This window comes from Leucoraja erinacea, chromosome 12 (assembly GCF_028641065.1).
Source record: "Leucoraja erinacea ecotype New England chromosome 12, Leri_hhj_1, whole genome shotgun sequence".
Taxonomy (NCBI): Eukaryota; Metazoa; Chordata; class Chondrichthyes; order Rajiformes; family Rajidae; genus Leucoraja; species Leucoraja erinaceus.
Window position 1 is genome coordinate 23212249 of NC_073388.1, and position 27402 is coordinate 23239650.

The 27402-nt window shown below is 41.6% G+C and overlaps 2 protein-coding genes across 7 annotated transcripts in view; one reads left to right on the forward strand and one right to left on the reverse strand.

The window, feature by feature from the left end:
* Nucleotides 1-27402, reverse strand: part of cetn2 (centrin, EF-hand protein, 2) — a 39728-nt gene that overhangs the window by 9453 nt on the left and 2873 nt on the right. Inside the window, exon 1 of one of the 3 annotated variants that reach the window (XM_055643812.1) lies at nucleotides 2451-2675. The exons of 1 other annotated variant lie outside the window; for it this stretch is intronic. Coding sequence is in view for 1 of the 2 variants with exons in the window: in XM_055643811.1 (XP_055499786.1) it covers nucleotides 2451-2462 (12 nt within the window). In the remaining variant the exon portion in view is untranslated. Of the gene's footprint in view, nucleotides 1-2450; nucleotides 2676-27402 lie in introns of those variants that run through there. One more of the 3 variants, XM_055643811.1, reaches the window with a different exon arrangement.
* On the forward strand, nucleotides 16277-26785 carry nsdhl (NAD(P) dependent steroid dehydrogenase-like). 4 transcript variants are annotated; one of them, XM_055643808.1, is made up of 7 exons: nucleotides 16277-16467; nucleotides 16896-17057; nucleotides 19873-19954; nucleotides 20063-20191; nucleotides 21455-21597; nucleotides 24485-24587; nucleotides 25685-26785. In XM_055643808.1, the coding sequence occupies exons 2-7, from the start codon at nucleotides 16978-16980 to the stop codon at nucleotides 26018-26020; spliced, it is 873 nt and encodes a 290-aa protein (XP_055499783.1). In that variant the 5' UTR covers nucleotides 16277-16467; nucleotides 16896-16977; the 3' UTR covers nucleotides 26021-26785. The 4 variants fall into 4 exon arrangements, with proteins under 4 accessions (XP_055499783.1, XP_055499784.1, XP_055499781.1 ...); XM_055643809.1 differs by having other exon boundaries at nucleotides 16899-17057; XM_055643806.1 differs by having other exon boundaries at nucleotides 16278-16467; nucleotides 19808-19954.

The window sequence follows — 27402 nt, forward strand, 5'->3', positions numbered from 1 at the left end:
GTGATACATCCAAGACCTATGATATGTAACATTTATCAAGGCCAAAAAAATCCAAAAAGCCTGCAGATGCTGAAAATCTGAAACAAAAGCAAAGAGTGCTGAAAATATTCAGCAGTTCAGGCAGTAGCTGTGAAATGTAAAACAAAGTTAGCACGTCAAGTTGAAGAACATCCGTCAAACTTTGGAAAATTCCTGTGATTTATTGCTACCTGTATGGAGTTTGCATGTTCTCTCTGTGAACAGATGGGCTTTCTCCAATATCCCAAAAAAGAGGTTGGCCACTGTAATTTGCCCCTGGTGTGTAGATGAGTGAATGTGAGGGAATAAAATGTGTTCATGTATATGGATGCTTGATTGTGCGGATTCAATGGGCTGAATGGCCCATTTTTTTGCTCTGTGTTTCCACGGCAGTATCAGAAAGACTTATGGCTGTACTTCCAAAGACAGCTCACACAATTAGTTTCGATAAAATATGACGACACACCACAATAGATTAAATTGTCTCAGTCAACAGTGATTGATATTGGAGGTGACTAGCGGTACATTTGTCTTCTGAAATCACTCACGAAACAGATTAATAATGGAAGCCCAGTGTTAAAGAAATGCCAGTAATATAATTCATTCTCAGCAATTAACTGTATTCTGTTGTACCATTTATCTATAAAATAAACATGTTACTGGACTTAAGATAATTGAACAATGAAAGATAAATGGCACAACAAAATATCTGTAGAATATAAATGCCACTATGCATGCATGCATACATAAGTAACTTCTATTAAGTGACAATAATTATTAGGTATCAGATTTGGCACATATTTTGGCATGAAAGTTGGTGGGGAGGAAGGCAGGAGAATGGAGTTGATAGGGAAACATAGATCAGCCGTGATTGAATGGTGGAGAGACTCGATGGGTCAAATGGCCTAATTCTGCTCCCATGTCTTATATCTAATGGTCTAATGATTATGGCCTAATCCTATGTTAATTATTTTAAAGTTCTATATTAATATCAAATAAAATTAAAAATGCTGGAAATACTTTGCAAGTCAGGAGGTATCTGTGGCGGTAACATTTTTAGTCTATGATCTTTCATCAGAATGGAGGAGGAATAATCACAGGCCTGAAAGATTAACTCTCTTTCTCTCTCTCCACAGACGACGGATTCCGTCCTAAGACACCAGATTTCCAAAAGCTCCAGGAATATTTTTCAAGCTATATTTAAAATATCTATTTCAATTTTATTTTCATTTTATATCAATAATAATCTACACCATTGTTAAAGCGTCTACTTTTGGTTGACATGTTAAACCAATCGCACATGGTCAGATTGGTGAATGTAAAATATATCATGTCATTCAAGGTACAGGAGCAGATATCCTCATCAACATGCATCCCGCGACAAAAGAGTCTCATTGTAGTTTTTAGTTCAGTAGCGTGTCTACGACTGGTAACCTGTGCACTGCACAGCAGTTCAACTGGTGTTGGACCATATCCCTGCTAACAGTAATCAATAGTTTAACTCTTAATCCTTCTACGAGAAAAATGATTCAAAGGGAGGGAACTGCTCTGTACATCATTGATTTATATAAACACATCAGATTAAAGCCTCCTTTTATTGTCCATGTTTCTTCAACAGGTCCGATTGACGGGAGTGAATGAGCAAATTAAGAAAGGGCAAAGGGGAAATGCAGAACCATATCCAAGGTAAACAAAAATGCTGGAGAAACTCAGAGGGTGAGGAGGCAGCATCTAAATTGGGACCAGTCTGAAGACGGGTCTCGACCCGAAACGTCGCCTATTCCTTCTCTCCACAGATGCTGCCTCACCCGCTGAGCTTCTCCAGCATTTTTGTCTACCTTCGATGTTTCCAGCATCTGCAGATCTTTCCTAAACGAACCATGTCCAAGAACCGTTTAGCTAACATTAAACAGAAGCTAATAATAAAACGAAATAAAAATGAACCGCAGATGCTGGTTGATACCAAAGACAGGCGCAACATGCTGGAGTAACTCAACGGGCCAGGATGCATCTCTGAAGAAAAAGGAGTGGTGATATTTCGGGTGGCGATCTATCAGTCTGAAGACCTCTTCAGTCTGAAGGATCCCGACACGAAGCGTCCCCTATCCATTTTCTCCAGAGATGCTGCCTGACCTATTAAATAGGTGGCTGCAATTACCCAATTTTGTCTTTTTTTTTTAAATGCTCAACATTCAGCTCCTCCGCCCGTCCCAAAAATGGTGTCGCTTTACTATTATCATCTTTGATTCACAATGTTCATGCAGGTGCCCCCACTCGCAGCCTCTGTCCCGCTTCCCCCACGTATTGTCCACCTACTGCCGCCTGCATGGAACCAGGTGCCGGCGACTCACTGACAAAAAACACTTGGACTTTCCTCCCAACACATTGACACATTGGGGCCGGAGCACGGCAGCGGGGAGGTCGCCACTCACCTTTGTAGCCATTTCGCACCGTTTAAGCCAAAGATCTGCTATAGGATCTTTGCTTTAAGCAAAGTACAATGAATGAGATTACACCGCCCACACGGGCAGTCGTTGTATCAAATAGCACCGGAGCACCATAACAACGGCGCGGCCAATCACAGCGCCATCGTTCCGGCAGCCGCCCCTCGGCTCCACAGACGCGGCGCGGACACCAATCACCCCCCGCTGCGGACAATGTGTCCAGGGCCAATCGCCAATCGCACCGCACCGCACACCCCGCCTCTGTCTGCTTCCCCTAGCCTTGCTTGAATGATGCCTGCAGTCACCCCCACCCTGGTTGGTCCGCTGTGTGTGTCAGTGTCACCAATTCATCATCGAGGATGGTTCCAGGAGCTGGCGATTAAATGGACAAAAATAGATAATTGTATCAGTGAAGCCCGACACAAAATGCTGGAGTAACCCAGCGGGACGAGCAGCATCTCTGGAGAGAAGGAATGGGTGATATTTTGGGTCGAGACCTTTCTTCATGCTGAGAGTCAGGGGAAAGAGAAACAGCGTGATTTAATGACAAAAAGGGATCATTGTGTCATCGATTTTGTGGCGAAACGAATGTGAGAGCAGAGTTAAAGCGGAAGAATGTGATAGAGTGGAAGTCGAGAGTAGGACGGTATTAGAGGTTAGTACTTTTCGCCACAAATCTCTTCAGACCGTATACCAGTTTGGGTGGAATTCTGTTTTTTGTATTTGCTTTTAGAGTTCCGAACCTGGCTAATTATTTGGTTTCAAAATCCAAAAACCTGCAGACAGTGGAGGTCTAAGATAAACCAACAACTTCAGATAACTTCAACAGATGTGTTGACCAGATGTGGAAATGTGTCAGCCTCGATAACAATCAGCACGGGAGCACCTCAAGGCTGCGTGCTCAGCCCCCTGCTGTACTCACTTTATACCTATAATCTTTGCTTATGACTGCCTAGCCAGTTACAGTGCGAACTCCATCATCAAGTTCGCTGATGACACCACTGTTGTGGGATGTATAATTGACGGGGATGTCAGAGTATATAAGAGAGATCGAGCAACTGTCCATATGGTGCCAGCACAATAACCTGGCCCTCAACACCAGCAAAACCAAGGAACTGATTGCGGACTTTGGAAGGAGTAGGATGGGGACCCACAGTCCTGTTTATATCAATGGGTCGATGGTTGAAAGGGTCAGGAGCTTCAAATTCCTGGGCGTGCACATCTCTGAAGATCTTTCCTGGTCCGAGAACACTAATGCAATTATCAAGAAAGCACATCAGCGCCTCTACTTCCTGAGAAGATTACGGAGAGTCGGTTTGTCAAGGAGGATTCCCCATAACTTCTACAGTAGAGACCATGCTGACCGGTTGCATCGTGGCTTGGTTCGGCAACTTGAGCGCCTGGAGAGGAAAAGACTACAAAATGTAGTAAACACTGCCCAGTCCATCATCGGCTCCGACCTTCCTTCCATCGAAGGGATTTATCGCAGTCGCTGCTTCAAAAAGGCTGGCAGTATCATCAAAGACCCACACCATCCTGGCCACACATTCATCTCCCTGCTACCTTCAGTTAGAAGGTACAGGAGCCTGAAGACTGCAACAACCAGGTTCAGGAATAGCTACTTCCCCACAGCCATCAGGCTATTAAACCTGGCCCGGACAAAACTCTGATCATTAATAACCCATTGTCTGTTATTTGCACTTTATCAGTCGATTCGTATCACAAGAAGTACAAGTATTGTACTTCCGGTGGCGCTGGTGCCAGCAGCCTCCACCTACAGCCCGGTATCTTTTTGTTTTTTTGTTTATTTAGTTATGTAAAAGTGTATTTTTTTGTGTTTTTTGGTGTTTTTATGTGGGGGAAGAGGGCACGGTGCGGGGGATACCGTACTTCAGCCGCTTCCTGGTGAGGACGCGACTATTATTCGAGTCGCGTCCTCGCCCCCCCCCCCCCCCCCACAGCGGCCTACCTGCCTGGATTGGCGCGGCCTTTCCTGCCAGGATCGACCAGAGCTCCAGCAGCGGCGCTGATGGACAGCGCTGGAACATCGCGGGGCTGGCGATGCCTTACCGGGGGTCGCCATCTGGAGCCGGAGTGCTGGACCTGCTGCCGACATCCTGGAGCTGCGGTTTGCGGAGCTCCCAACGCGGGCGGCGCTGACTACAACGCGGGGTCCTGCGACTCTGCCCGGCTCGGCCTGCGGACTCGGGAGCTGCAGACTCCGGCTGCGGGAGGCGGCTGATCCAGGAGGTCCGGGCCGCTGAGGAGGAGGCTGCTCACCGTCGGGGATCGGCGTCGGCGTTCCACCAGCCCGGCGTGAGGGCCTGAACATCGGGCCACCCGGGGCGGCGACTGCGGGTGCTCGGAAGGCCCCGACCACGGATGAACATGGAGGGGAGGCTGGCTGGACTATGGTGCCATCCTCACCTTGGTGCCATTTATGTTATGTTGTGTCGTGGACTTCTGTATTTGTGCTTTTTTTACATTTTAATTCAATTTCAATTTTATTTTTAATATGTTTTATTATTTATTTATTATTTATTTTTATTATTTCTTTGTGATTTTTTTATGATACTGCCTGTAAGGGAAATTCATTTCGTTGTCCCAAATTGGGACAATGACAATAAATTTGAATACAATACAATACAATTCATGTGTGTATATATTTATATAATGGTACTAGACCAAGTGCAGACCCATTGGGTCTGTTCCCTCAACGTGCGGTTGTGGCGGGCGAGGCGGCATGCAGCGTCACACACTAACTACCCCCCCCCGCACTTACGCTAATGGAGGGGAGGAGGGGGGGGAGGAGGAGAGAGGGGGGGGGGGGAGAGAGAGGGGGAGAGGGGGGGAGAGGGAGAGGGGGGGGGGGAGAGAGGGGGGGGGAGAGAAGGGGGGGGGAGAGGGGGGGGGATAGAGGGGGGGGAGAGAGGGGGGAGTGCTGAGAGGGGGTGAGATGAGGGGCGGGGGAGAGGTGGGGAGCAGGGAGGGGGGGGGTAGGGGTGTGTGGAGGGGAGGGGGTTTATGGGGAGGGGGAGGGAGGGGAGGGAGAGGGGGGGGAGGAGGAGAGGGGGGGTTGGATGAGAGGGGGTGGAGGAGGAGGGGGGGGAGGAGAGGGGAGGAGGGGGGGAGGGGAGAGAGAGGACGAGGGGGGGGAGAGGAGGGGGGGGAGAGGAGGGGGGGGAGGAGGGAGGGAGGGAGGAGGGAGAGAGGAGAGGGAGGGGGAGGAGAGGAGAGGGAAGAGGAGAGGGAGGGGGGGGGAGAGGAGGAGAGCAGGGGGGAGGAGGGGGGGGTAGGAGAGGGGGGGAGAAGAGAGGGGGGAGAATAGAGGGGGGGGAGAGAGGGGAGAGGAGAGGGGGGAGAGGAGTAGGGGGCGAGAGGAGAAGGGGGGAGCAGACAGGGGGGGGGGAGCGGAGAGAGGGGGGAGAGGAGATGAGGAGAGGGGGGAGAGGAGGAGGGAGGAGGGGAGAGGAGAGGGGGGGGGAGAGGAGATGGAGGGGGGATAGTAGAGGGAGGGGGGAGAGGGGAGAGGGAGGGGGGGAGGGGGCGGGGGGGGGGGGGGGGAGAGTGCCTTTTTACTTCAACCCAAACCCAAACAACCATTTGCAGGCAGTGCTTTTTTTACCTCTCACCATATTTTCATTTTCAAACCAAATTAAGGGTACTCACAGTGCTGTAGACATTTGTCAGTGTCATTCAAAGCTCTGATTGAGGCACACCACTTGCGGAGACTGATTGAGGCACACCACTTCCTGGTTTTATACCCTTTCCAGCAGGGGCAGCAGAGAGAATGGGGAATGTTATAAAAACATTAATATCTCTGTCAATTTTCATCGACGGGAAAAATCCTCGGCACACATGCGGCGGAGGCGGGCTCTGCGCGAGGTGGCCAAAAATGATGGCCGTAGGTGGCGGCGTACTCTCGGAAACCGCACAGAAAGCCAAAACCGGTCAAGAACAGAGTTTTAGTAATATAGATATGGACACATTGATCTGTTTTGTAGTAAATGCCTACTATGTTCTGTGTGCTGAAGCAAAGCAAGAATTTCATTGTCCTATCAGGGACACATAACAATAAACTCACTTCAACTTGAACTTGAGACTATGACTTGAGTGAAAAAAAAAATGCCCCTGAGGTTCCTCTTAAATCTCTACCCTAATGTCCCTGTCCTACTTAGGAAACCTGAACGGAAACCTCTGGAGACCTTGCGCCCCATCCAAGGTTTCCGTGAGGTTCCCGGAGGTTTTGGTCACTCTCCCTAATGGTCGAAAGTGGTTTCCGCGCAGTCGAGCTTCTTCTATGTTCCGACGATTATTTCAAAAAATTAAATACCGGCCTCGACTAAAAATGGGTTTGCTTTTTTAAAATCGGTAATTTTTTTGTCCAAGCCGGTTGCGATGCTAGTTGAAGGCGGTTACCGGAGGTTGCAGGTAGTCGAAGGTAAGACCTCCCTGGCGGAATAAAACTAGGTGAAAAAAAGGTTAATATTAATATAAGTATGTGACCTCTGTCACTCCTGGGCGTGCTCAATCATAGTTGCAGAGTTCTTTCAGCAGAGAAATGTTTTGGTCACTCTCCCTAATGGTGGAAAGTGGTTTCCGCGTAGTCGAGGCTTCTTCTATGTTTATTATTTCAAAAAACCCAGAATCGGCCTCAACTCTTAATAAACAGACACCACACAAACGGTTTGGTAGACCAGTTCAAAACTTTACTTAAAACATCGGCACGATGGAAGGGAGGGAGAAAAAGCTACAGTCAAGTGACCAATAAACAGACACTTGACTGTCCTCAGTCACCTTCCCTGAACAACAGAATTACATTGCTTTAAATAGGTTTTTTGTCCCCTTATCACATTCCACAGACATTAGTCATGGTCAGAAGTACTGGAAAAGGTTTCCACAGAATGCATCACATCAAACCTTTTTTTTTTACATGGTACAAGATATACTAAAAACATTGTCCATTTGCCTTATCTCCAAATAGACCACCCTAGCTCTCTTCGCTGCTTCCTCTGTCATTTGGTCCCTCATAAACATAGGTCATTTGTTTACAAAGATGTGACTGGCTATTTCCCTCTTCCTTTATTGCCTCCTCCCCATAAACATTGGTTTATGGCATCTTACTTCAAAGATTTGACCAGCTATCTCTCTAGCTCCTTCACTTGGGAGACAATGTTATCTCACACACCCCGCAACCTGAGGAAAGCCTAATTTGACACTAAATATAAGCTGTAAGCTAGCCCAGAAACCAATTTAATATCTTCTTATATTTTTAACTAAAACTCGGCTTCATCATTCCATCCTTTTATCAAAATTTTGATAACAACTACAGTCCTTCCTGAGTACATACGAAAGACCATAAGCATCTCATCAGACAAATTAATAGTACACTAGTAACACAATCAATTCATAGTGGACAATCGTTCCACAAGTCCCTCCAAACATTTTAAATGGCCACCAACCTCCCCCGGACGTGACACTAAGATACTACCATAGGACAGGAAAAGGATCATAAAAATTGCTCAGCCTTTATTCGGCTTCGTTTGGAATTCCCTGTGTGCTGGTGTAACTGGTTCATGCTTCTCTTGTGTGGCACGGCATTTGCAACATAACAATGCCCTGTCACAAATATACTGTTTCCTTAAAATACACCAGTGCCTTGGTTGTGGCAAAAACAGGTAGATTTAACTGGCCTTTGCAGACCTCTTACTGTCTGTAGTCAGGGTATCTTTGCTGCGCTTGTCATGTTTGACTTCAATCTTGTTTAAAAGGAGGTGTGTACCATCCTTTAAATGTGGGTTAGTCCGCAAGTTTGCCATTCTGAAGAAAGTTCAGTCCATGTGGGCTGGGCCACCCCAGAATAAAGGAAGCATCAATAGCCCATCGTCCTTGTTTCCACAAACTGTTCACAGTCAATCAAATGTATCCAGCGACGATGATCTTTCATCTTTACAGCAGTTCATGTTGTTAGCAACACTTGGTTGTTCTTTTCAATACAGTTTCAATTTCTTCTTGTCCCAGCACCCCCGTCATCGTATAGCTTTTATGGCTCCCAGCAAAGCTCCTCCAACCTGGGAATGTAGATCTGGCAAGACATGGGTTAATTGCCGACCATACATAATTAGTTAATTGCCCAGGGCCTGTAGGTGGCTTCCCCCCACTCTCCAGGGGCAATAAAAAGTTGTAAATCTTGTTCACCAGCTTAGTTTCACCAGCACTTTTGTCCCCCTTTGATCCTGCATGTTCCTTCCTAACACTTCCTTGCTGAATTTATTCTTTAATCCGATTATATCCGAAGAGGCTCTCCCCACCTAAATATTCAATTCTCCAAATATGTTCTCTTCCCCAATCTACTTTATCTTCTCACCTTTCATCCCTCATTGTGAGTTCCCTCAAACCTCCTTTTTTAAGTCATAAAACAATTTTTTCATCTACCTTCATTTCTCTCACACAGCACATGCTACAGCAACATCTTTTTGTTTGCTTAAAAACAGTAATCTTGCTTCATTTGCATTTTAAAAGACAACCTCTGTTATCATATCAAAACAATCTTTCCCAAAAGAACTCATTCAGAATCAGTAATCAATAATACATTTTCTTTTCTCTGTAATTTTGACATTTCCAATCTCATTTAACACTTTAATCGGGATGAGTCTTTTTTTTTAACTTGGTTCAAAAGATCTATAATCAGCCAACACATTTTATCCATCGAGTATAGCTCCGCCCCCCATTCATGCCTGTTTCTTAACTTTAAAGGACAAACTTCTTAAAGCGACACACAACTTTGCACATTGCTTCGAATTTCACACATTCCACATACAAAAAACATTGTTTTCCAAGCAGTACATATACAAAAACATTGTTTTTTACCAGCAGTATATATATATTTCATTTTCAAAGACATCTCTTTGTAATTTACTTTCCCTTTTTCTTTTTTTTTCTTTTTTAAATTTCTTAGTTCTCATTTGATTGTTCTAAAACACACAATTTTAGGCCTACTGCTATTCCTAGCAATACTATAAGCCTCTTCCTTTATTTTCTCCTGGCATTCAAAAACAAATCACATTTCTTGGGTTTTGATGCTTTAGAGGAATTATATAAATCATTTATTTGAATGATAGCCATTGCATATCCATCATCAAGCTTTCTAATGTGGCTTGTCAGCCATCCCACTGCTCATAACTTCATAAATCCTTTTATTTCGATTTGAGAGCCCAGTTCTGTATTAACCCACATCAAACTCAATGTAAAATTCCACCATCCTATGTGGAATTTTCCCTAAAAGTGTCTTTAAAACAAGACTATTAATCAATCCCCTTAGTGTACAATACTCAATTCAACAATAAGCTTTTCCTTAGCTGGATCCTCAACATCATAGTTCTGAAAACCCTTGTGTATATATTCTACAAATTTGTCCTTCACCTATAACTGATCATTCATTTTGTCGATCCTATATATGTAGATGATAGTACTTCATGCTTTTTCTATTTATCCATATCTGCATCTATTTTTTAATTATGTTGTACTTAATGAATACACTACATTTCCACATTGCAGAGGGGATGAATTCCCAACAAAATGTCCACAAAGAGATTTAATGTACTGCCAAACCCTTGACAAAATTTGTTGATTCTTTTGCCTTTATTTAATTTTTCCTTACACAATTTCTATTAGAGAAAAGTAGGCCCAAATCCTCTATCGATTTCCTCCACAGATGCTGCCTGGCCCGTTGAGTTACTCCAGCACTTTGTGTTTTACTATTGCATTTACATTTTATTTGTGCTGTTAATTTATCTACCTTATTGCAATGCCGTACGCAATTAAGTACATTGCCTTATTTTTCCTCATTTTATATACTCCAACCTAATTTACTACTTGTTTTTGTTTCCACTGCCTATTTATTTTGCTTTCCAGTTTTCTAATCTTTATTTTCCAACTTTCCTTCTTAAATTTCCTTTTGTTTCCATCCCCCTGCCAAGCTAGTTTAAATTCTCCCAACAGCACTGGCAAACCTCTGTGGGGATAATGTTCCTGTGCTGCTGGGGTACAACCTTTCCGATCTGTAGAAAGGTCCCTGGAAATAGCCACAATGCCAGAAATCCAAAGCCCTTCATCCTACTCCATCCCTCATCAGTACTTATATATAAACCCGAAATATACTTTCAGGCTGGGAATCCACATTGATTCAATTGCCTAGTTTGGGACATAACAAGGATTCTATCAGCTGAGACTGGAAATAACCTGGCAATTAGTCCCCAATTTTTTATAACATAGTTGCTTGTCAGAAAAAGGATTTACCTCCGGGGTAATTTTGTTTTGCAATCCCCATTGACTCTTTCCACCATCCCAGATACCTGTGGGTGGTGTACACAGTGAATTGCTGTCAGATATTAAAATGTGCAAATTTTTCCTTAGTAATAGTGGTTGGTAGAGCTTTACTCCACCTACTAAATAAATCTAAAATCACTACGCAATATTTATAACACTGGGCCCTTGGCATTATCTCCTTAAACTGCTTTCCCATCCTTTACCAGCCTCAACTCAAGCACAAACAAAAGCCCCTGGATAGCTTTGTGATTAATAACATATGTATATATCATTTTCCTCAATGCCAGAGAGCTAAAGACACATAATTCTCCGGATATGCTCCTACAAGCTCACCTTGCCCACAGAACTAAATCTGCATTTTCTCCTGATTTTAAATTTATTTTTTTTTTTAAACACAAAATCATTCAATATCCCTTCCTTCTCATCTTTTTTACTTATTTTGCTTATATGTAATACTTCTCAGTTAGTCCCTTCAAACATGTTGTCATATTCCCAATACATATCGTGTAAACATCTCCCAACCACTTGTTCTTGAATATAGTACTGGTATCACCAAAATCAATCCTCTATTTAATAGTTTAACAAATACAACGTGTTGCTAAAGTAGGAGCAATTCCAATCCAAGTCATTCTCATCATTCTTAATCTGTTACCTTCGACATAGAGATAACCAAATTTGTTCATCTTGGACCTTGCCTACAACTGAGACTCACTACCGAGAGACGTCATCCATCCAGACTTACTTTTACCAGAACCCCAGGACAGACTGAGTAGTCTCTCACAAGGTTGAACAACCTACCTACTGCAGGAATTGCCAGGCAGAGTGTTCTACAGACTCACCCTCAATGACATTTTGAAGGCTTTTTGTTGCCAAAGGCATTAAAAAGGAATCAAATATATTCAAATAACAACTATTTAAATAGTTTAAACATAACAGATAGTTTAAAACATGAACAGTAAAACAACTCAAGCATGTAACTTTTTACACAGGTCGGCAACCCCATGCAAATGAATAAAGTTGCCATTCCTAATATGCAGTGCCACCACATTTCCTTTGTTATCCTATCATTCCCTCCTTACCAGCATGGGTAAGACGGGTAAAAATGTATCGTTATACACCAACTTGTCCAAGCGGGGTGTGCTGAATCAATGGCACAGCCCTCTTGTTTCCATAGTTATTATTATATACAAGAGGCGTCCCTCTGTAATGTACATACCTCCCTCATGTTTGGCAGGACCGTTCTATTTGCTAGCATCTGTTTAGCTGCTGTCACTATGCATTTGGATGTACAGGCTGCCTGTTTGGATACACTATCAGCAACCCATTGCCTTTTGCTATAGAGTCCCCAGCACCAATGTGTGCAGTACATTTAATAATGATCAGCTGTTCTGGTAGCATCAATGCCTTAACAAATTACACACAGAAAGGCATTCCCGTGCTCCCAATCCTGGAGAGCTTTGTAAGGTCAGAACTTCAAGTTATAGGGATGTTACTGACAGAACTGTCCCAGGTAAAGATGTCATTGCTACTGGTGGACATCTCCCAAGATTATCTAACGCCTCATCTTCATTACCAAATAGGGTCGTCGTGCCAGACATGAAGTCTCCTCCAGAGGATTTACCAGTACTGGGTTTATTTTTTCGAACCATCACCTATTTCTCACCTCCTGTCTGTCTTTTAATTCTATTCTCTTGTTCCTCTGCCCACTGGCATTCTAGTTGCAATAATTTCCATCCTTTCCTAGTGCTATCCTTGTTTCTTAACTCTATCTAGCAATGTTACCAAACTGTGAGATTTAAAAAAAAAAATCAAATCTGCAATTTATCCCATCAGATAAAGCATAACAATAAGTTTAATTTGACACCTAATTCACTTTCATATCTCAAGTAATAAAAAAGTTATGGCCATTTTCATACTCGGAAATTAGCATCTTGTTCCCTATTGATTTTCTATGGACATAACAAAAAAACTGTGATCATGGACCGTCAAAAGCCCATAACCTTCTTAAAAATTAAGAGAACTGAATGAAATTTTCAGTTATCATAGATTGAACCATTCTGACACAAATATAAAATAATCTTACTTGGATGACCTGAAATTAAAAGCATATAATTAGTTAGTTACCCAATTGTAGCTAATTTCAAACTTCAATTACTAGATCTAAACATATATCTATTTCTTAATAAATGATTAACATTTTTAAATAGCCTAAGTGTCCAAATTATATTCACAAATAATTCACAATAAAACATGATTGTTAAATCTCATTTACATCAATTTATAGGCCAAATGGAAGGAATTTAGTGTTCAATTGCTGTAAATTAAAGTCTATTTTAAATCGGCTTTCTAGTGGGTTCCTGTCTTCCTTTCCCATATCAACACCTCTGCTTTTTTTAATTGTCTCAACATTCCATGTGCCCCCTACTGGCCAGGCATCATCCCCTAACCGTTTGGTCAACTTGTAACTTAACATTCTAAATTTCTTATTATACTTAGGATTCAAATAACACATATGTTGGACGGGGGTTCCCCCCTCACTGTTATCCAGAGCATTCCCCATAGATAGATAGATAGAAAGAGAGAGAAAACAGACTTCTTAATTCCGAATCGTTCCAAATATATCAACCAGGCCGACCCACTAAATGAGACCCCAGTTTCTCAATTTGGCTGACTTTTTAATTCCGAATTGTTCCAAATATATCAACCAGGCCGACTCGCTAAATGAGACCCCAGTTTCTCAATTTGGCTGACTTTTTTTTTACTCTTTAATATACGACCCAAGTGTCTCAACGAAGCCGACTTGCTAACCAAGACCCCCGTTTCTCAACCTGGCAGACGTCTTAACTCTTAAAATAAGCCCCAGGTGTCTCAACGAAGCAGACCCGCGAACCGGGACCCCCGTTTCTCAACCTAGCAGACTTCTTAATTCTTTAATATACAACGCCACTTATTTCTCAATCCGACAAAGCTTCGGATGTCTCAATAAGCCAGACGCACACCTCAACCCCCGTATCTCAACCCGACAAATCACGGATGTCTCAACGAGGCCGATGAGCCCTTAGTAGAGAGAGAAAAAGAGAAAACAAAGAGAGATAGACAGAGAGAGAAAAAGAGAAAGAGAAACCGCTCAAGTCCTTCTTAAAAATATACACAATTCCGTCTTAAAAATACATACACAATTCTGTCTTAAAAATACATACACAATCCCTTCTTTAAAAAAAAAACCCATATAAAGCCCAACTGGTCTTACCTTTGTCTGTTGCTAAGAACCTCGGCAGGGAACCAAGTCAACCTCTGATGAAGGATCACAGATGTTCCCGGGAGTTTCTAGGGAGTCGGTCTTACAAGGGGGCCGATAGAGCTCAGTTATCTCCCTTCCAATCCCGGCAACCTCCGCAACCTCTTGCACAGTCAGCCGTTGATGTGGTCCCAGCGAGGCCTGCATAACTACGCCAATGAAAAAGCTACTTATCTTAACTACTAAACCAGGTTCGCTTCTTAATAAACAGACACCACACAAACTGTTTCGTAGACCAGTTCAAAACTTTACTTAACATCGGCCGATGGAAGGGAGGGAGAACTCCAGTCAAGTGACCAACACAGACACTTGACTGTGCTCAGTCACCTTCCCTGAACAACAGAATTACATTGCTTTAAATAGGTTTTTTGTCCCCTTATCACATTCCACAGACATTAGTCATGGTCAGAAGTACTGGAAAAGGTTTCCACAGAATGCATCACATCAAACCTTTTTTTTTTTACATGGTACAAGATATACTAAAAACATTGTCCATTTGCCTTATCTCCAAATAGACCACCCTAGCTCTCTTCGCTGCTTCCTCTGTCATTTGGTCCCTCATAAACATAGGTCATTTGTTTACAAAGATGTGACTGGCTATTTCGCTCTTCCTTTATTGCCTCCTCCCCATAAACATTGGTTTATGGCATCTCACTTCAAAGATTTGACCAGCTATCTCTCTAGCTCCTTCACTTGGGAGACAATGTTATCTCACACACCCCGCAACCTGAGGAAAGCCTAATTTGACACTAAATATAAGCTGTAAGCTAGCCCAGAAACCAATTTAATATCTTCTTATATTTTTAGCGAACCACAAAAGTGCCTGTCAATGACCATATCCAAGGAGGGAGAGTCCAACCACCTATCTTTGACATTCAATGGCATTACCATCCCCAAGTTCTCCCCATCATCTAAGGTCTGGGGATACCATTGATTAGAAACTTGGTCAAACATAAAAAATGCTGTAGCTATTAGAGCTGGCGAGAGGTTTGGTATTGTGGAGGGGGGAAAAAAAGTTGTTCGGCACGGACTTGTAGGGCCGAGATGGCCTGTTTCCGTGCTGTAATTGTTATATGGTTATATGGTTGTATGGTGTGGAGCAATTAACACAGTAATTGAAATCGCCAAACCTTTCCACCACTTACAAATTCTAGCAAGAGCAGGGTGGAATATTTACCAGTTGTCTGGATGAATGTAGAGTTCTGACACTCATGAAGTTCAACATCATCTGAGACCAAGTAGTCAACTTGATTGTCACCCACCGCCTTAAATTCACTCCCTCCATCATCAGCATGGAATTCTGATTATTATTTTCTTTTTAAAAATACCATCCATTGGAAAATGTAGATGTTCAAATGAATCTGGGTTCCCTTGTAAATCGGTCACTAAAAGCTAACACTTGGGGCCCAGCGGGTAAATGGGGCGTTGGCCTTTACTGTATGAGGATTTGAGTACAACAGTGTAAATGTATTTTTACCATTATGTAGAGTCTTTGTGAGACTGTACCTGGAGAAATGCATATTGGTTTGGTTGCCTTGCCTAAATAAATATACTTGCTGTTGATTGCAGCAGCGATTCGCGAACCTGGTTTCTGGGATAGCCAGTCTGTCACATGAGGACAGCCAGGCTTCTACATTCATGGAGACAAACAAAATACCTAGAGGGATTGATGCTAGATGTTTTCCAAGGATCAAGAGTCTAATACTAGACCTCAAAGGCATTACATGCACCCATTATTCTCTTATTCACTATCTTTACAATAAAATCAGTTTCAGTAACATTGAGCAATGTTATAAATATTTACCCTCCCCGCCCCCACACGAATACTGCAGTTAGTTTGGAGTTTAGCTTAGTTTATTACTGTCACGTGTAAAAGCTTGTACTGTGAAAAAAGCTTGTGTTTGCGCGCTATCCAAATAAAAGACAATGCATGAATACAGTTGAGCACAGATAAAAAGTACACCATTTAGTGCAGTATTTGCCATGTCCATTCACGCACTGTAACCTGCAGAGTGATTTTGTGAATGGGTTCAGGGGAATCATTGAAATAGATCAGCGTTCGCAAGTGAAACTTAACTGGCTTACGATTGGTTAGTGTTGCAAATGCCGCCACCTGCCCATGGTCGCTCGGTGATTTGATTGGATTGTGGAGCAATCACCAGAGCAGAGGTTTGCTTCTGCACCAGTGAGAAGGGAGAGGACTTCCCCTTGGACCGGGTCGTGGTGGTCTCGTCCTGTCCCCGTGCTTTGGGTGAAACGCTGTGCGCCGTCTGCTTCAAAGCAAAGATCCTATAGCAAGCTTTGCTTCAAAGATCTTATAGCTATAGCTAAGGATCTTTGGTCTGCTTATCTGCGGGAGGGATGGCTGCGCGTCTGCGGGTGAGTATTCAATTGGCAATGTCTGCCTTAACGTAAAAGGGATCGGGAGACTAAGATTCGCTTGAATGTCGAACGAAAGTGGGAGAGTCAGAGAAAGGGGAAAGTAGGAAAGAACGACAGATGCTGGTTTATTAACATCGAAGATAGACACAAAATGTTAGAGTAACTCAGCGGGACAGGCAGCATCTCTGGAGAGAAGGAATGGGTGACGTTGCGGGGCTGTGACTCTTAAGAAGGGTCTCGACCCGAAACATCACTCATTCCTTCTCTCCAGAGACGCTACCTGTCCCGTTGAGTTACTCCAGCATTTAGTGTCTATCTTCGGGGAAGACCTTGAGCTGTGCTGACCTGTAGTTTCCTCGATGGTCCTCACCTGTGTGTCTGAGAGCTGGCGAAAATACATCAGATGTTTTCAATGTTTATTTTAGCAGAATAACAAATGCACTGTTATCGGGGGCTCTGGATTTCTGGGCCAACGACTCGTGACGAAGCTTCTGGAGAAGGGATACCATGTTAATATTCTGGATATCAGAAAGCCATCTGCGATTGAAGGAGTTCAGTTTTTCAGTGCAGATCTGTGCTGTAAGGAGGTCAGTGAAAAATATTTTTTTGAAAATGTAACACCACTTTGCATAAGTAGTTGTACTCTGTTCGCGTAAAAAAAAACATGCATCGAGCTGTTAAAACGCCAGTAACCACTTCTCTAGTTGTGGAGCAAGATAATGAAAGATTGTTCTAAAACAGAGGAAGGCTATTCTACTAATAAGAAACAAGAACTTGCAAAAGTGAAGAAATAGTAGAACCAAGGAACTGCAGATGCGGGTTTACAAAAAAATGACAAAGTGCTGGAGTAGCTCGGGTCAGGCAGCATGCCTGGAGAACATGTTTCAGACTTGCGGAAGTGATCTGGGAGAAGCTCCTCTTGCACCTGTCTGACCAATGTGAATCATTCAAAAGTGTAATGGTGATAATTCAGCCCTAACATGTTCCCATGAGGGTGAACGGTAAGGTTAATATACGAGAATCTATGATGTCAAGGTGCAGCTCACACATGACAAACATAGGAAAATAGGTACAGGAGTAGGCCATTCGGCCCTTCGAGCCAGCACCATTCAATCTGATGATCATGGCGGATCATCTAAAATCAGTATCCTGTTCCTGCTTTTTCCCATATCCCTTGATTTCTTTAGCCCTAAGATCTAAATCTAACTCTTGAAAACATCCAGTGACTTGGCAAACACTGCCTTTTATTAATTCCTACCTTAGCAAGTACTTGGACCAACTACATTTTGCCTATTACTATAATAGATCCATGGGAGATGCCATGTTGCTGGCTCTCCACCGCACTAGACCACTTGGACAATAAGAACATACGTCAGGTTGGTGTTCTTCGTCTACAGATCAACATTCAACATCATCCCTTAGAAATTTGTTATCGAGCTTGGGGAACTGGGTCTCTGTGCATCCCAATGAATCTGGTTCCTTGACTTCCTCATCAACTGACCACAATCGGAACAAATTGGCAACAACACTACTTCTTCGATAACCATCAGCATAGAAGCACGACAAGGCCTTGTGTTGATTCTCCTGCTCTATTCACTTTACACCCTTGACTGTGTAGCCAGACATAGTTCCAATGCCATCTTTCAATCCACTGATGAAACCACTGTTGTTGGACAAATGATGGGTCAGAGTATAGGAAGGAGATCGATCATCTGATTGAATGGTGCCAGAATGTCAAGTCTGAGGAGCTGATTGTTGACTTGAGAATAGGGAGGCAGAGGATCCACAAACATGTCTTCATCGATGGGGCGGTGGAGAGTCTACAAATTCCAGGGCATGCATATTTCCGATGATCTATCCTGGGCACAGCATCCTTGGAAGATTGAAGAGATTTGTTATATTGGCCAATTATCTAATGAATGTCTACAGGTGTACAGTCGAGAGCATATTGAATGGTTGCATCACAACCTTTTTGGCAACTCAAATGCCCAGGAACAAAGGAGATTACAAAATGTGGTGGACACTGCCCAGTCCATCATGCGAACTGACCTCCCACCATCGGAGGGACCTATAGGAGCCATTGCCTCAAAGGCAGCCAGTATCATCAAGGACCCACACCACTCTAGTCATGTTCTCATTTCACATCTGCCATCAGAAAGAAGGAATAGGAGTCTGAAAACAGTGACCTCCAGGTTCAAGAACAGCTATTTCCCAAAAAACATCAGGTCCTTAACACTACAAGCACGAACTAAATTATAAACTACAAATGCCTTGGTTGCACTAAGGACTTTAGACTTTTTTCAATAATATTGGTGTATTTTAATTGTTTTGTTAATCATGTTATCTATAAGTACTCTACTGGCCTGTCATGCTGCTGCGTGTTAAATTCATTGTTTGTTTTCGGTACCTATGACAATTCAATTTTTTACGGCCACGCATTATTAATGTAAAATATAGTTTAAAAAAATTAAAACGATTACTCTGCTCGCCATCACATGGTGCCAAATCTTTAAAAAAGATGATGCTACTAATCAGCCTACAGCTACACTGCCTTGTGTATCAAAGTAAACAAACTACCATTGTCTTCCCATAATACTTGAAATATATTCTTTGCTTTGTTTTGAAAATGAGCTCAATCTCTTATATAAGCTACGCATTTGTCTTTTACGCATAGCTAGCCTACCACTGAAACATATTCTAAATGATAAAAGGTCCGTGCAATTTATTTGATGTGTTCTGGATACTGTAATGGATTTCTTCAGTTCCAACAAACTTTTGTGAATTGAAATTGAAGGCTGTAATTTAAAATAATACATTATTAAGGAACGAGTGTTGAATTCTTTCATAAGAACGTTATGATATTCACCCTTTTCATGCCTTTCAATTATTTCCATTTTCTTATTCAACATTCAATCAAATACTTCAGTTCATACACTTGCTGGGTATTCGTATGCTACATAACAGATCAACGGACGAAACACAATAGTTTATGAAGCACAGTTGGAACCTACCGCAATGTACACACATGCAAACGTGACCAAGGATGGGCTGCTCTGCTACCAGTTGATGGGAGGTGTTTATATGAAATTGCTTAATATTTTTAAATGTTGGCCATTTGGTTGGAAATTCTGAATACATAAATACTAAATAAACCAGAGGTTTGTTTCATTATGGTCTTGCTCCTCCTTCAAAAACTAAATTTTACAAGATTGCTACAGTCAAGAGATAGTTGGCCACCTGGTTATGTTCCTAATGTGTATCATATGCTTACTTTCAAAATGGTTCTATTAAAGAAATTGGTAAAAGAGCTACAAGTAAATAAATGATTGTCCTTCAGGATATACTGCCAGCGGTTCAGGATGTGAGCATTGTATTTCACTGTGCCTCTCCACCACCTTCCAGTGACAACAGAGAACTCTTCTACAAGGTCAATTACACGGGGACCAAAACCATAATTGAAGCCTGTAAAGAAGCTGGTGTTCAGGTAAGAAACAGTTCACTTCAGCTTAAATGTCTGCGCACTTTGACTTCAACACTCCCACCCACACCAATAATCGTTTGTACCTTAATCGTGCTGTTTTCTTGCACACAGAAACTGGTGCTAACAAGTAGTGCTAGTGTTGTATTTGAAGGTACAGACCTAAAGAATGGCTCTGAAGACCTACCGTATGCTAAAAAACCCATCGACTACTATTCACAAACAAAGATCTTACAGGAAATGGTAAGTGGAGTAGACATTAAATCACAAAGTTAAAAGTAATGTTTAAGAAAGAACTACAGATGCTGTAAAAATCGAAGGTAGACAAAAATGCTGGAGAAACTCAGCGGGTGAGGCAGCATCTATGGAGTGAAGGAATAGGTGACCTTTCAGGTTGAGACCCTTCTTCAGAAAGTAATGATGATCATTTAATTATATTGTTCTTGGAAACGGTGTAACTTTTATTTTTTTTCATGAGTAACAACATTATAGATTGGTAGTAAAGAAGAAACAACTAGCTCCGTGAAAAATGTCATCTCCGGTCCTTCTGTCTCCCAGCCCATTTACTATGTATGGCACCGTTTCCAGCTAATTTTGAGAGATCATCCCTTTGCACTAATGTAATTTTTTTTCAAATTTCCCATGATAGCCATTTGACATACTTTGTGCAGTAAATTTGGTCAAATAACAACTGACAATTGAGGAGAAAATGTTTGACCCTTTAACTTTGTAGAGACCCTTTTGGTCATTGTGACAATACTCTGCATTTCAGTTACTATAATTTTCTTTTTTTAACGTCACTCAGTCCTAATTTTCACATACTGGTCATCTGGGGTTTCAAAAACACTGTCCCAGTGTGCTATTTTCAATTGTCTCTTCTTAGAAGTGAGAAAGATAAAACATATACTGGAATTGGTATTTCTCAAATGTTTAAACTATAAACTGCGATATTTATATGTTTAATCTGCCATTGATATGACTGGGATTCAAGAGAACCATTGCTCAGCAGCTGCTTCTGCAAAGATTTCAAAAACTTTTTTTGTATCCAATCAAATTCCTTCCTGCATTGTTTCAGCTGTCTTCCAGGAATATAAATTATTGTGAATTATTAATAACAACTGTGCAGTTTAGTTATCGACAAATGTTTTAATCCAAATTGGTCCTGATAAGAGTTTTCAGGTGGTAACTTAGGTAATCTTTAAAGTGAATTTGATGCAGTATGTTTTCAAATTTGAATGTATTTTTTGTTATTGGGTGCTACAGTTACTTGAATAAAATTTTGTTTTAATACAGCATTTGTACACCCCTTGATATTTATGGTACTCTTGACCTTCCAGTTGTTACAAATTGTTCAAGGTGGTTTGGCAATTGCATGAATGGGACACTAATTTATGTATCCATTGACCAGGGGCTGAGGGTTATTGCCCATTGCAAAAATTGAAATGAATACGTTTTATGTTCTTCCGCACATACTTACAATTAAATACTTTATCCTTTATCCTACAGGAAGTTCTCAATGCCAATGATCCAGATCAGAATTTCATGACAATCGCAATTCGTCCTCATGGCATTTTTGGACCACAAGATCCACATTTAGTCCCTGTCCTTGTACAGGCTGCAAGGAGTGGCAAGATGAAATTTATAATTGGGTTGGTAATGTATGGATGTAGTAATGCATTCAGCAATACGTATTTGTTATTTTCAGGAAAATTCAACAGTCTGTTTCTTTTTTTGCCTTTTTATTTTTAGTGTGTTAAAAGTCTGTGTAAATGTTCACCGGTTTGTTTTATGTGGGGGGAAGGCGAGGGGGAAGCTTTTGTTTCAGTTTCTTGCCTTGCCGGAGATGCGATTAATTTTCGGATCGCATTCTCTGGTTGCTCTGCGGCCTACCATCGGTGGAGCTGGTGGCCTCCTCAGACTGGCCTTGGGCCCCACCGCGGGGCGTGGACTTGCATCGGATCAATCCCTTGCCTGGGATCGCTCCAACCGCGGCCTGTGGACTTTACATCGGGAGCTTGCTGTCTCGGGAGAGGCCGTGGATGTCGGGAGCTCCAACGTCTCGGAAGGTTCGACCAGTTCAATCGTCCAGCGCGGGGGTGCTGACAGAACCCCGATGCAGGAGCTGATCGCCTCGACGTGGAGGACCCGCCACCGACGATGGGAGTCAAGATCATCCTGTCAACGGAGGGCTCAAGCCCCCCGACCATGGGGGAGCAAAGGGAAGAGATTGAACTTTTTTTCACCATGCATCACAGTGAGGAATGGGGAGGAGTCGCTGTGATGGATGTTTATGTTAAAATATGTTTTGTGTGTTCCGTTGCTTTTTATTTGTAGGACTGACTTGGCAAATTAAATTCCTTGTATTTTGTAAAACATACTTGGTTAATAAAGTATTATTGTGATTGTGATTGGTAGGATGAGGTGAGTTAAGAAGTGAGAAATTGGATAAGAAGTGAGACGGGGAAAATAGCTAATAATATGGCAATTTACCTGACTATTTGCCAGCAAGATGCTGAAATCCATTATTAACGATTGTTTACATGCTCAGAAATTCGTTAAATGATTAACTTACAAAATTCTTAAGGGGTTGGACAGGCTAGATGCAGGAAGATTGTTCCCGATGTTAGGAAAGTCCAGGACAAGGGGTCACCGCTTAAGGATAAGGGGGAAATCCTTTAAAACCGAGATGAGAAGAACTTTTTTCACACAGAGAGTGGTGAATCTCTGGAACTCTCTGCCACAGAGGGTAGTTGAGGCCAGTTCATTGGCTATATTTAAGAGGGAGTTAGATGTGGCCCTTGTGGCTAAGGGGATCAGGGGGTAAGGAGAGAAGGCAGGTACGGGATACTGAGTTGGATGATCAGCCATGATCATATTGAATGGCAGTGCAGGCTCGAAGGGCCGAATGGCCTACTCCTGCACCTAATTTCTATGTTTCTATGTATTTCCCGGCAATGAAGTAGGTATGTTACAAAACGTACCTGAATCGTGGCTGAGCATCTGCCCCTCCCCTTGTGTGTGATTTTGGAGCTGTTTGGAGGGGGCGGGTTTAAAACCCGATTTTTACTAGGCTGTTCCAATCGCAGATGTTCAGCCTAGTAAATCATTAACGGAGAATCGCTGCAAGACCCGGTCCCAAAAGCTATTATTAGTTTTATTGGCCTCGAAGAGTAGATATAATAAATTTAAAAGCTCTCGTTCATTCCGCAAGCTCTGGCAGCCCCAGGGTTTTATAAAGCAAACAATTAAAGGTATGTACCTTATTTTTGCATTAAATGGGGCATGTATATAACCCTATAATTATAATTTTCTATAGCGAGTAGCTCATTTTGGGCTTTTTATATCCCCCAGTATTTTTCTCGGCATTTGAGGGCACTAATCCAGCGCGCTGTCAACATTCTAAACCTGCGCGTTCCACATGAACTCACTAGAAAACCGATTTAAATGGTCATTTATTTACAGCAATTGAACACTAAATTCCTTCCATTTGGCCTATAAATTAATGTAAATTAGATATAAAAATCATGTTATATTGTGAATTATTTGTGAATAATCTTTGGACACTTAGGCTATTTAAAAATGTTAATCTTTCCTTAAGAAATGTGCTTTTGACTATCTAAGATCACAGCTTTTTTGTAATGCCCATTGAAAATCAATAGGGAACAAGATGCTAATTTCCGAGTATGAAAATGGTCATAACTTTTTTAATACTTGAGATATGAAAGTGAATTTGGTGTCAAATTAAACTTATTGTTATGCTTTATCTGATGGGATAAATTGCAGACTTGATTTTTTAAATCTCAAAATTTTGTAACATTGCTAAATGAAGACGCTATTTTTTTACCCAAAAATAAGGCACGAAAATTTACCTGTGTCTTGGAGGCTGAAGGTTAGGTTGTTAGCCAAGAAAGATAGACATCAAGAACGATGTTGTTGTACTAAGGGATAGCCAAGTCTATCCCTCATTGCTGGCAGCTGATGGGAAACGGCTGTAAAAGGACAGTGCCGCTGGGTGGGGAGAGAGTTCCTTTCACAGCGTGTGGCTGGGCCACCAGGGGTAAAGTTGCGGGGAGGGCAGGTGCGTTGAGATTGAGGGGGTCGGGGATCAAGCCAGCAACTAGATCACCACTGCCACAGCGCTCCGGTTGCGGAGCTGCCTCATTGTGGCCAGGGAGGGAAGTAGCTCGGGTGGCTGCGAGCGGCCACCGGGACTGGACAGCGGATTCCAAATTCCCAAAGATTTTGAGGAAACAATGTTATTACAGGTATGGAGTTTGGACAGTGCAATGAGTGTTCCCTTCCCTGTATCTTTCAGTTTAGTGCAAGTCAGTTGATGAGTAGGTCATGTCATGTATTTTTAAGATTAGCATATTATTTACTTTAAAGTTTCTATCGTTTTAATTTCTACAAGAGCTTTGTTTAAAAGGATTTATTTGGTTGCTGAACTGTAATTATTGTTCCTGGTACTTTGTTTAATATGAGTGATGTTATGCTTACTCTTTTATTTCATGGTAACTGTGCTTGTATCTTTTACAGTAACGGTAAGAACCTGGTAGACTTTACCTATGTTGATAATGTTGTACATGGGTTAATCCTGGCAGCGGAGAATCTTCACCGAAATTCACACATCTCTGGAAAGGTGATGTTTGATATTGAACCCACATATTATTTCAAAAACTGACCATTATAAATTAGCATTGTTTGATTTCACTTGAAAGCTTTCGCTATAATTGGTTGAAGTGCCTTATTGGTAGAACCGTCCAATTTCCGCAATCGGACACTAAGGTTTTGTGTGCTTTGTCACTGACATTTTTTAAACAACTAAAACAATCTGTATATTTGTAATTTGTAACAGTAACAGGAACTTAATGGAGATTTTACAAGTATTTGGACTTTCAATAATGTTCTCTGTTAAAAACTGCTTTGCTTCCTCAGACAGCATGAATGCAAATAGAGGTGATCTTGTGTGTTAAGAGATCATAAGGTTATTTGAATTAAATATTTATTGCATCATCTGTATGTGGACTTGTCAAAGTTACATAACAAAGGATAAGTTATTGATTTTTAAAATAAGAAATTATATACATGTATTAAAACTGACAAGTATGATATGAACCCTTAAATAGACACAATGCAAGATATAATTTATATTGTGCTTTACAAGCCCCCTGGATCCCACAAAATATGTGCCAATTCTGGACTTTTGATGGATGGTCAGTGTTGTAATGTAAGGAAATAAACGTAGAATGATTCCAAAAAACTAAATAGTTTTCTTAGAGGTATAATGACCAGCATGCTGAGAGAACTTTTCTTCTTTATCAACATAGTGCAATGGGATCTTCATCATGAGAGGATAGAAATGCTTATTTCATCAGATCATGGCCAAAAGCAATATTCTGACAGATTTGCACTTCTTTGCACAAATGTCAGCATAGTTTATGTATAATATCTTTGAAACGGGATTTCAACTTGCAATCTCCTGGCTCTGTCAGGCAGATTACCACTAAGGCAAGACCAAAGCATTTAAGAAACTATGAATGTTTCAGGATTAACTAATTAGTTAATCTTAAATTTGCCCTTTTCCCTACTTTCACAAAGGATAAAAGGAAATATTATGGTAATTTATATCATTCAGCAGAATTGTCATTATGCCATTATGTTAATTTGGGAGAAGTTTTGTAACCTGTATAATATTCTGTAATTGCTTTATTAACTGTTTCTTTTTTATTTCAATAGGCTTATCATATCACAAATGATGAACCGATTCCCTTCTGGACTTTCTTAACTGAGCTTTTGGTTGGATTGAATTATGATCGCCCAAAGTATCACATACCTTATCTATTGGCTTATTATTTGGCTGCCTTGCTTACAATTTTACTAATGCTGCTGAAACCATTTTTGACCATTAAGCCTACATTCACTCCCATGCGAGTAGCATTAGCAGGAACATTCCACTATTACAGCTGTGAAAGAGCAAAGAGAGATCTGGGATATAAACCTGTCATCTGCCTGAGTGAAGGAATAAAGAATACAATTCAAAGTTTCACATACCTCAAAAGATTAAAAGAATGATAGTTTCAGTCAGTCAATTATCTGATGTACTGCCTGGTTCTCAATCACGTGGTAATCATAATCATACTTTATTAGCCAAGTATGTTTTGCAACATATCGGGAATTTGATTGGCCATACAGTCATACTAATATACAGCAACAGAACACAAAATACATTTTAACATAAACATCCACCACAGTGACTCCTCATTCCTCACTGTGATGGAAGGCAAAAAAAAGTTGAATCTCTTCCCTTCTTTGTCCTCCAGCGGTCGGGGGCCTCTAACCTTCCGTTGACGGGATGATCATACTCCCATAGCCAGTCGGGGGTCTCCTTGTTGGGGCGATCAAGCACCTGCATCGGGGGGCGAATGTTGTGCAGTTTTTGGAGCTTCCCGAGACTGTGAGCTCCTTGATGTTGAAGTCTGTAGGCTGCGGTTAGAGCGCTGATCCCAGGCAAGGAATCGGCTCCGATGGTAAGTCCACTCCCCGCAGCGGGGCTCAAAGTCCGTCCCGAGCAAGGCCTCCAGCCCCACGATGTTAGGCCGCAGAGCGACCGGAGATACGACCCGGAAAACAATCGCATCTCCGGCACGATAAGAGATTAGAAAAAAGTATCCCCTGACACCCTCCCCCACCCCCCACATAAAACAAACCAGAGAACATTCACACAAACTTTTTAAACACACTAAAAATAACAAAAAAAAAAGACGAAAAGGACAGACAGACTGTAGGAGAGGCTGCCATTGAAACGCCACCCAATGGTAATATGTGGATTTGACATATTGCTATCAACTGGCATATTTAAGGAAATTAATGATAACTGCAATTCCTAAAGTGAGAAGATGCATTTCTGCATATTTTAAGTATGCCAAGTTTAAACTTTGGTAGAAACTCTTATGTGTGCGGAAGAAAAAATCCCTTTCTCCTCTTTTTGCCTTTTTTTAATTAAAACAAGATACGTCCAAAACAGGTTTTTGTGCACCATTTTTTTTTTTTGTTAAATTTATTTTAATATTAAAAATAATTGGTTAACCTCACTAAATGACTAATCAGAATTTTATTTTGATACATCACCAATATTGAATTTTGTTATGTCAAAATATTAGTTTTGATCTTCGAGATAAGATCCACAAATTGCATCTGTTCTGAAATGTGCTGGGATTATTTGTTATTTATTCCTTTAGAAATGTTACAGAATTTCTGTATTTCATGTTTTTTGTTGACTAGGTGTTTAACAATACGTGTTAAGATTTGTTTATTATGGATGGGATTTGAACTAGAATAATGAGATATTAAAGGTTAAGTTTCCTATTTGAACACTTTATCTTTATCTTTATTTCGAACGATTAAAAAAAAAAGAAAAGAAAAGATGAAAATGAATAAATAAAAGGAAAATTATA